This window comes from Carcharhinus amblyrhynchos, chromosome 8, assembly GCF_965287045.1.
Source record: "Carcharhinus amblyrhynchos chromosome 8, sCarAmb.v2.hapA, whole genome shotgun sequence".
In the NCBI taxonomy this organism is placed as follows: domain Eukaryota; kingdom Metazoa; phylum Chordata; class Chondrichthyes; order Carcharhiniformes; family Carcharhinidae; genus Carcharhinus; species Carcharhinus amblyrhynchos.
In genome coordinates this window covers 101,380,801-101,391,960 of record NC_137331.1, presented here as the reverse complement: position 1 = coordinate 101,391,960, position 11,160 = coordinate 101,380,801, and the positions used below count along the sequence as shown (strand labels likewise).

Genomic DNA, 11,160 nt, shown 5'->3' with positions numbered 1-11,160 from the left:
CCACCCATCTCCACCATCTTCAGTCCTTCGAGAGCCTGGAGCATCTTCCTGGCCACAGACTCAAGAGTCACAGCTAAAGTGACAGGGTTTTGCACCATTCCACTGATGTCCGCCGGAGGAGGGGGCTCAGATGGATCTCTGGTTGGGGAGGCGGGGGGGGGGGTGGTGGGTGGGGCAGAGGGGTCCGTTGCCACTCTGCGGGCGATCACTGGCACACTACCAGACACAGATTACACTTCCCTGCAGGGGCCAAGAGAGCGGGAGAGATGGCTGAGGCTGGTAGTGTGCCAGTGATGGTGTATCCCTTTACAGGCCCAGCTTGGTCCTTCTCCAGTGTCTCCTCTTGGAGTTGTCCCTGATCTTGTTGCCGGTTTTCATGCAGATCCACTGTGGAATCCGTCGGTTCTGCTTCATCTTCTCAGCGAGGAATCGCTTGATCCTGAAGGTTTGGTGGGATGGCGTGTCTGCACGTCCACTCCTGGAGGAGGGGTTCTTCCTCTGGCGGGGAGGAGGGATCGCCCGCAGAGTGGCAACGGACCCCCTGCTTCTCCCCAACCAGAGATCCATCTGAGCCCACCAGCCCCCTCCCCCCTCAACCAGAGATCCATCTGAGCCCTGTCCACCCCACTGCCCCCCACACCAGAGGATGATCTGCTTTCTCCACTTTCTGCTTTCTTCTCCTTCCCACCCGGGCACGCTTTTTCAATTTTTTTTTGAACTGCGCACGCGCAGTTCAGGCCTCTAATTGCTCTGGCAGCGCTAAGCCCCGCCCACAGCACCCATCGAACTGAAGCAGGCGAAAAGCGTGTGAGCGCACCGGAAAACGAATTCTGGGCTCGGATCTGTATTACGCCTGGATCTAGCCTTTAGAATCCAAATGGTAAAATCAGGCCCTAAGGGGCAATTTAGCAAGGCCAATTGCTCTCCCACTGTCTGCATGGGTTTTGTCCCGGTGCTCTGGTTTCCTCTCACAGTCCAAAGGTGTGCAGGTTAGACTGACTGGCGATGGTAAATTGCCCCATAGTGTCAGAGGGTATAACAGGGTAAATACATGGGGTTAAAGGGAACAGGCCTCTGTAGTTGGTGCAGGCTTAGGGAGCTGACTGGCCTTCTTCTGCACTGTAGCGATTCTATAATCCACCCAACCTAGACATCTTTGGAGTGTGGGACGAAAATGGAGTACCTGAAGGAAACCCATGCAGACATGGGGAGAATGTGCAAACTCTACACAGTGACCCAAGGTAGAAATTGAACGCAGGTCCCTGGCTCTGTAAGGCAGCAGCGCTAACCACTGTGCCACCATGCTGTCCACCCATCACAACGGTGTTAAAAAACAAATGTAAGCCAAAGGAAACAGGAGAAAGATGGGTTTTAAAGAGTGTCTTAAGCCACGATGTTCTCTTAACCTGAAAGGGCAAACAGGATAGCTCTTTTAAACAGCTGTTCCTTGCTATACCGTATGATTCTGTGTGCACTACACAGAATCAGAATTTTATTGCTCCATGGACTGAGGCTTGCCCTTAATTGAAATCCATGTCACACACCTGAAAATGAAGTTTATTCACCAGCAAGGCCATTATTGGGAATAATTGACTGGTTATTCAGCAGGCAATGACTTCAGGTACAATCTTGATCTTCTAGTTGCAAACAAACTGTATTAGTTCTTGGACAACAATTTGCCAAGTAAAATGAGTCCATTGTGGGTGTTTCAAAGCCTACCAGTAACTGTTTAGAACATACAATTAAAACAATCTCTCAATTGAGTGATGATCGCAAACCAAAGGTAGAATGCTCGGAAAGGAAGATCACAAGTTAATAGGATGGAAGACAAATGGTTCATAAATATGGGTAGAATCATGCAGAATATCAAATTTTGCTCAATAATTCACAAAAAGATGCTGTTTTGAAGAGGACAGCGATGTCATACAACTAATAAATAAGGCCTCAGAAGATCAACTTGTGCAACAGCAAACACATTGCTTCAGTTAATATGAACATAAAACATTAGTGGCTGACAGTATTATCACAGTCTTAGTCGAATGATAGCTTCATAACCCATACTAAATTGATATCTTCCTGATAATATTGGTGCGATGATTTGTATTTATATAAAATATAGTTTTATATTTATATAAAATGTAATCACGCACCAACCGACTCAAGAACAGCTTCTTCCCTGCTGCCATCAGACTTTTGAATAGACCTAACTCGTAGTAAGTTGATCTTTCTCTAAACCATAGCTAAGTCTGTAATACTACATTCTGCACGCTCTCATTTCCTTTTCTATGAATGGTATGCTTTGTCTGTATAGTGCATAAGAAACAATTCTTTTCACTGTATACTAATACATATGACAATAATAAATCGAGTCTATTCAAATCAAATCAAATCAGATTCATCGACAGGGGCACAAAAGGATAGGCAGGAGGGCCAGAATGACTTAGAGGGACAGAAGGGGGCTGGCAAGGTGATAGTGGTAGGGGATGGGAGGGTCCAAGGCATTGACAGGAGGTTCTGTGGGCAGAGGCATGACTCCAGGATGGTGGTCTGCCTCCCTAGAGCGGGGGTACAGGATGTAACAGAAAGGGTAGAGGGAATTTTGAAAGGGGAGGGGACCCAGGCAGAGGTAATAATACACATAGGGGAGGGCGACATAGGAAGGAGGAGTAGGGTAGATGTCCGTAGGCAATTTAGGGAGTTGGGGTCCAAACTGAAGAGCAGGACCTCCAGGGTGGCATTCTCTGGGTTGCTGCCTGGGTTGCAGGGCTAGGAATGATGAGATCATGCAGCTGAATGCATGGTTGAGGGATTGGTGTAGGGTAGAGGGCTTTACTTTTGTAGACCACTGGGAGGTATTTATGAGAGAAGGGCAACTGTACAGGAGGGGCGGGGAGAATTTGAATGGGCGGGGAACTGGTGTCTTAGCAGGGAGGTTAGCTGGTGTGTTGAGGAATGGTTTAAACTAATATGGAGGGGGGTTTGGGGATGTGGCTGGGAGAGAGTTGGGTGAAAGGAAAATTATCAGGGAGAAGGAGGTTCCGAGGAACACTGGTGGGTTGAACTGTGTCTGTTTCAATGCGAGGAGTGTGACAGGAAAAACGGATGAGCTTAGGGCCTTGATGTTTATGAGGAAGTTAGATGTGGTGGCAGTAACGGAGACGTGGTTACGTGAAGGGCAGGACTGGCAGCTGAATGTTCCTGGGTATAAGTGTTTTAGGTGTGACAGTGGAGGGTTGAGGAGAGGTGGACGGGTGGCACTGTTAGTAAAGGAGCACATCACAGTAGTGCAGAGGGAGGACAATATGGAGGAGTTAGGGATTGAGTTGCTGTGGGTGGAGTTGAGGAATAAAAAGGGAAAGATTACGATGCTAGGGGTGTACTATAGGCCACCCAACAGCCCGAGGTCAGTGGAGGAAGGCATTTGCAGGGGCATTTTGGATAGGTGCAGGAAGAATAGGGTGGTTGAAATGGGTGACTTTAATCTTCCTGGAGTGAATTGGAGGGGGCCTAGAGCTGGGGGTATGGAGGGAGAGGAGTTTGTGAGATGTGCCTTGGAAGGGTCCCTATAGTAGTATGTAACTAGCCCGACTAGGGAAGGGGCTATACTGGATTTAGTGTTGGGTAATGAGCCAGGGCAGGTGGTTGAGGTTGAGGTAGGCGAACATGTGGCTAACAGTGACCACAAGTCCGTCTACTTTAGGATAAAAATGGAAAGGGATGAGTGCCGGCCAAACGGGAGAGTGCTGAACTGGGGGAAGGCGAGCTATGGCAGGATTAGGAGGGAGCTGCAGGACACTGATTGGGAGGGACTGTTAGCTGGCAAGTCCACGGTTGGCAAGTGGGAGGCTTTTAAGGGCAAACTGAAAATGTTGCAGGAAAGGCATGTTCCGGTTAAGCAGAAGGATGGGAAAGGTAGGGTTAGAGAGCCGTGGATTACAGGGGGTATCGAAGACTTGGTTAGGAAGAAGAGGGAGGCGTATGTTAGGTTGAAACAACTGGGTACGGAGAGTGCGCTGGAGGGATATAGAGAGAGTAGGAGGGAGCTAAAAAGGGGAGTTAGAAGGGTGAAGAGAGGGCATGAAATGGCTTTGGCTGATAGGATTAAGGAAAATCCAAAGGCATTTTATTCCTATATTAGGAGCAAGAGAGTAGCTAGAGGGAAAATTGGTCCTCGTCGGGACAAAAGTGGGGAGTTATGTATTGAGTCGGAGGGAATGGAGGAGCTCCTGAATGAATACTTTGCGTCGGTATTCACGAAGGAGAGGGGTTCGGTGTCGTGCAGTGTCTTGGAGGGAGCTGTGGATCAGTGGCAGGAAATATCTATTACGAGGGAGGAAGTGCTAGGGCTTTTAGGTAGCGTAAGGACGGATAAAGCTCCGGGGCCTGATGGTATTTATCCCAGGCTGCTCAGGGAGGTGAAAGATGAAATTGCTGGGCCTCTGGCGCAAATCGTTGTCTCTTCTTTGGACACAGGTGAGGTCCCAGAAGACTGGAGGGTAGCTAATGTGGTACCGCTGTTTAAAAAAGGTAGTAGGGATAACCCTGGAAATTATAGACCGGTGAGTTTGACATCGGTGGTAGGGAAATTAATGGAAAAATACTTAGGGGTAGGATGTATGAGCATTTGGAGCGTTGCGATCTGATTAGGGATACGCAACATGGCTTTGTTAGAGGGAGGTCTTGCCTTACAAATCTGGTAGAATCCTTTGAGGAGGTGACAAAAACGGTTGACGATGGGAGAGCTGTTGACTTCATCTATATGGATTTCAGTAAGGCGTTTGACAAAGTCCCTCATGGTAGGCTGGTAGAAAAGGTTAAGGCGCATGGGATACAAGGACAGGTAGCTAGGTGGATTGAGAACTGGCTGGGCAATAGGAGACAGAGGGTAGTTTTTGAGGGGACCTTTTCGGGCTGGAGGCCAGTGACCAGTGGTGTGCCGCAGGGCTCAGTACTGGGACCTCTCCTCTTTGTAGTATACATAAACGACTTGGAAGAGAGCGTACGTGGTGTGATCAGCAAGTTTGCGGATGACACCAAGGTGGCAGGATTGGCGGATACTGAGGTGGAATGTCAGGTGATACAGCAGGATATAGATAGGTTGGTACATTGGGCAGATAGGTGGCAGATGGAATTTAATCCTGACAAATGCGAGGTGATGCATTTTGGAAGGAATAATGCAGAGAGGAGCTACGTGATAAAAGGTAGACCGATTAGGAGTATAGAAATACAGGGGGACCTGGGAGTGCAGGTTCACAAGTCTATGAAGGTTGCGACACAAGTGGAGAGGGTTGTGAGGAAAGCTTATGGAATGCTAGCCTTTATAGGAAGGGGCATAGAGTACAGGAGCTGCCGTCTAATGCTTCAGTTGTACAGAACGTTGGTTAGACCGCATCTGGAGTACTGCGTCCAGTTCTGGTCACCTTACTACCGGAAGGACGTGGAGACTCTGGAGAGGGTGCAGAGGAGGTTTACCAGGATGTTGCCTGGTATGGAAGGACTGAGTTACGAGGAAAGGTTGGAGAAACTGGGACTTTTCTCCTTGGAAAGACAGAGACTGAGGGGAGACATGGTAGAGGTATATAAGATACTGACTGGAATAGATAGAGTCAATAGTGAGAGACTGCTCCCTAGACTGGGTACAATTACGAGAGGTCATGATCTAAGGGTGAGGGGGGAGAAGTATAATTTGGATGTGAGAGGAAGGTTCTTCATGCAGAGGGTCGTGGGGGTATGGAACGCGCTACCGAGTAGGGTGGTGGAGGCAGGCACGTTGGACTTGTTTAAGGCTTACTTAGATAGACGCATGAACGAAACAAGGATGGAGGGTTATAGTAGGGGGTATTAAATAGGGTCAGAGCCTCGGGAGACACCGGAAATGCAGACTTATATGTTAACGTTTTTGTCTTTTTATTCCGCAGGTGGAGGTCCACCTTGTTGTCAAACAAGGGGCATGCACACGGTGGGTCGTGCGTGGGCTGGTCTTCGAGGTTCTGGGAGTGGCCTAGTACTTCGTGTCGGTGTGTGTGCTTGATCCTGGACCGGTAGACGGGCGCCGCAACAGCTCAGTGACTAGCACTGCTAGCTGTGCAGATACATGGATTTGGGCCTGTGTCTGTGGGAGTTTGCGCATTCTCCCTGTGGTTGCGTGGGTTTCCTCCGGGCGCTCCGGTTTCCTCCCACACCCCAAAGATGTGCTCTTAGGCTGATTGGTTTACCAAATTGACACTATTCTCCCCTGAATCTGGCTAAGTTAGGGGTTCCACTCGCATACACGCAGGGCAGGGTAGATGTAGGGTGATGCGGCGGCGCGGGCTCGTTGGGCCGAAGGGCCTGTTTCCCATGCTGGGTTGTTCTTTGTTCTTTGTTAAATCAAATCACATCTCGGGCTGAAATGAATCGTTCTTTCTGAGATCCAGCAGAGGTACGAGTTGAATGACCTGGCATTGTGCTATAAAGCTCTGATTCTTGTTCCTGATTCATGCAAGGCACCTCTAAGAATTATGGTTAAAACCATTACATTTTGTTACATTGCAAAGTGCAATTTGCATTTATACCTAATTGTCTTATCTGTTACAAAACAGAAACAACTCATGCTCAAACAGTCTTTTCAATGAAGCATGAAAAGAAATTGAAAGAAAGTGAATCATTTCCTTCTTGCTTTGCCTGAACGCATCCATCATGAATCCCAGTGTGGGGTTTTCAGGTCTAGAAGACCATAATTGACATGATCTTCTCAGTCTGGGAGCTGTGAGAGAAATATTGTGCACAGAGGAGGTGACTCTATATTGTTTTCATTGACCTCGTATGTGTAGAACTGGCTGAGTTAAGCTGCTGGAGAAGATTTGCTGCCTGCCAAACCTCCTCAGTGTGATCTCCTCTTTCCATTACCAGTCAAAGAATAAGCTCAGCTATAACGGGACGACATTAGAACTTTTCAAGATCCGCAATGTGCTCAAACAGGATTGTTTTCTGGTGCCCACACTCTTTGGAACATCCTTCACTTTACTGCTGTTATAAATCTTCGGGTGATCTACAGAATGCATCTGTTTAAGCGTCAGGACTAAGTGAAGGCTGCTCAGCCCTGCCTGCTGGAAATTGCAGACAAAAGCACAACAAGTCCTCATTCGAGAGTTGCTCTACGCTGACAATGCTACATTCGCATTCCATTCTGAAGAATAGCTTCAGCAAGTGGCCTGTAAAGCCTTTACATTTGTATCAGGCATGACATGGTCCAAAATATTGTCATATTGCCAACAATCAACATTGCTTATTTATTAGCATCACGAATAGGCTTACATTAATACTGCAATTAAGTTACTGTGAAAAACGCCCAGTCACCACACTCCGAAGCCTGTTCGGGTAACTGAGGGAGAATTTAGCATGTCCAATGCACCTATCCTGCACCTCTTTTGTGGGAGGAAACCAGAGCACCCAGAGTAAACCCACACCGAGAACGTGCAGACTCCGTACAAACAGTGACCCAAGCTGGGGATAGAACCTAGATTCTTGGTGCTGTGAGGCAGCAGTGCTAAGATAATATGATGCTGGAGGTTGCTGATAGCTTTATATATATATAATATCTATAATAAATATATATAGTATATACATGTATATATGCAATCTGTTCCTTGCTCCTGAAATTAAAATGCACATCTCAAAAGCATCAGCTATCATGTTCAAGCTGAGAGTGTGGAACAGCAAGCTGATTGAGAACACTAAATTGTGAGTCTACCAACCCCACCTCCTTAGCACACTCCTCTGCACTCCTCTATGTCCTAGATAATATACACTAGCCAGGAGAAAAGGCTGAATATTTTCCACCTTCACTGTCCCAAACATAGTTGACAACTCTTGGCAGGACATGGTCACCAACTCAGAAGTCCTAGAGAATGCCCATTCCATCAGCATACACTCATTATTAAGCCAACAATATCTGTGATAGTTCAGCCATATTCATCACACAAGTGATTGACCCAAAGACCTTCTGTACAGTGAACTGGTCACTGGGTCGTGACCTGCTGAATGTCCATATGTCTGCTACAAAAACGTTTGCAGGTGCGACATGAAAGTGGTGGATATCGATGCAGGGAAGCGGGAGACATCTCCGATGGCTGTGACCTCTGGAGGCTGACTGTTTGAAGGGGTATTGGAAAAGGCAAGGGGAAATGGGCAGCTCAACTGGACAATGAGAAGCCTCAGGGAAATCAGAGACCAGTGACTCTTGCACTTCCTCACTCAGCTTTTCATCTGCATCGATATGACAGAAGGTTACCGTGCCAAAATGGGGCACATGAGTCACATCAGGCAATGCTTCACACAGTTGACCATCAAGGTGAAAAACCTAATCTCATAAGATGGAAGATTGCAATTTCCATGTACTGGCCGTACTGACCTGGCCTTTCCCAAAGGGAGGATCCCAAGATTTTCACTCAGTTAAAAGTTGGCCAAACTTCACTCAGTAACAAGAATTACTTTTTGACATCAGGGTATGCCAATAACCTCGCCACAGGAAGTAGCTAAGTAGCAGCCCTAAAGGGCAATCCATGTATCACAGTATTACATTAGCAGCTCTAATGATGTGTGAACTGCAGTTACCATTGCCACAGGAGATTGTTGAGTAACAATCATGGTGTGCAGGCAGAAAAAAGCCCCCAAAGCCTGTCACATTTCCAGTCATTGGTATCAGCTATCCTATTTCTCAAATTATCTCCCTCTAGAAACATAGCCAATTGCTTCTGAACATATTTATACTTCCAAGCACAGTGGCTTTTTCCAGACAATTTATTCCACAACCAAAGAGAACAAAGAACAGCACAGCACAGGAACAGGCCCTTCGACTCTCCAAGTCTGTGCTGATCATGATGCCTGCCTAAGCTAAAACTGTACTCACTTTTGGAGTCCGCATCCTTCCATTCCAATCCTATTCATGTATATGCCTCGTTGCCCCTTAAATGCCGTTTTTGTACCCACTCCCTACACATCCCCGGAGAGCGCATTCACCATCCTAATAATTGCACAATTCAAGATGGGGCTGGACATACAAATCAGAGAGATGGCAGATAATATATTGTGCTGGCAAGTTTTATATAAGGATGTAATCGAACTCTAAAACAAGGGGGTCTTCACCCGCTTTGCAGATTAAAAATGAACCATTGTTGATCATTATCCGGTGACCATGTAGAAAGTATGCATGTCGAAAATGGATGTGGACAGGACTGGGTTTGAATTTCTGTGTGGTGCACTCATTATGTGTCCATCCCAAAAAATTCATCAAGGAACTGCAGCACATCACAGAGTCATAGAATTGTTACAGCATAGCAGGAGGTCATTTGGCCCATCATGTCTTTGCCAGTTCTCAAAACGAGCATCATGACTGAGTGCTATTCTGCTGCCTTTTCCCCGTAACCCTGCACATTGTTTTTGTTCAAGTAACCACCTAGTGCCCTCTTGAATGCCTCAATTGAACCTGCCTCTACCATACTTCCAGAAGTGCAGTCCAAATCCAAACTACTCATTGTGTGAGAACAGTTTTCTGTCATCACATTTACTTCTTTTGCAAATCAATTTAAATCAGTGCCCTCAGTCTCTATTCTGGTACACAGAGTGAATAGTTCATCCCAAACAACTGTTCAGACCCATCATGATTTTGAACATCTCTATCAAATCTCCTTTTAGCCTCCCGTCTCCGAGATGAACAGTTCAGACTTCTCCAATCTATCCTCATAGCTGAAGTTTCTCATGCCTTGGAACCATTTCTATAAACCTCGACATTCACATCCTTCCTAAAGTGTGGCAGCCAGAACCGTGCACAACACTCCAGCTGAGGTCTAGCTAGTGCTTTGTATCAGGTCAGCTTAACTTCCCTGCATCTAAACTTGATGTCACTATTAATAAAGCTACTTTATGCTTTATCAACTGCTCGCCACTTGTTCTGCCAATTTTAATGATTTATGTACATATACCCCAGGTCCTTCTGCTCCTGTGCACCGTTTAGAATTGTACCCCGAATTTCATATTGGCACTGTTTATATCAGCACACTTGGAAGAGCACCTTTGGGACAGCAATGAAAAAGAATGGAGGGCAGAGAAAAGGAAAGTTTTTAAAACAAGCAAACATAAAGCTTGGCAATATCAGAGACATGGCAATGCAGGTAAGTGATAGAGCAGCTGAACCCACACTCCAGTAGTTATACATCAGTTAAACGGTTGACTTAAAGAACATTGTGACACTAATGTGCATTCAGAAGAATGTTGCGGAGGACTGATTCAATTGGATCCATAAAGTTTCCTGAACTGCACCGTACATGCACTGTTTGTATATTCCGGTTAAATGAGCTGTGCAGAATGTATTCACATCTATTGCCTGAATTAAATATATGAATAAGTACACAGATACATTTCTGGTTTTAAAATACAGCCTGCATAAAGAGACAACAAAGGTCACTGCAGTGACACACATGCACAATCTATACATGGAGTTCATTAAATGTGCCATCCAATATCTACCATTGGGTCGACAAATGATTCATGTCATATTGAATTACACTCCTGTTCTCCTCAAATGGCTTTTCATATTTCCTTGACACCTCAATTCATTAAGGGAGCGGAGATGAAACATGCAGCTAAAATCTTTTGTTCAATAACCTCGGAAGCTCGGATCCTCCAGAACCTGCTTAATTTGCCTCCCTTAACAGAAGGTTGTTCCACTTGAACACCTAGCCTAATTACTGCTGACTGCCTCCTGGCGCAAACCTATTGCAAACAGCACATGCATATTTGATTAAAGGTCATACAAGCCTCCCCATTCACCCGGCAATGAGAGCACGCAAACCTGAAAGCAATAAAAGGTAGATTAGATAACATTATCCAATTAATGTTTGAGGCACAATAACCTGTGACCCAGAACAAATACCATAGCCTATTGCAAGAGAATAGGAATAATATGCTAATTATCTGGCCTGTTTTATTCTAAAAAAACAAGATGTAGCTTGATGTTGAAAGAGGAAATAGAGCAGAAACACTGCATGGTAAGAGGTGTCATTTAGAAAGAAGTTATAATCATTACATTAATTCTCTCTTCATAAGGATTTTCAATCCATTAGGACTCATTTGTTCGCGACAACATTGGTGTCTGGAAGTACATATAGAAAGGATATATAA

General features: G+C 45.9%; 1 protein-coding gene across 1 annotated transcript; it reads right to left on the bottom strand.

Annotated features, from left to right (window-relative positions):
* Positions 1–306: 306 nt before the first annotated feature.
* On the bottom strand, positions 307–8,905 carry LOC145346388 (large ribosomal subunit protein eL39-like). Its single transcript, XM_080193546.1, has 2 exons — positions 8,891–8,905; positions 307–498 (listed from the first exon to the last, which is right to left on the bottom strand). The coding sequence occupies exons 1-2, from the start codon at positions 8,903–8,905 to the stop codon at positions 307–309; spliced, it is 207 nt and encodes a 68-aa protein (XP_080049672.1).
* Positions 8,906–11,160: the final 2,255 nt, after the last annotated feature.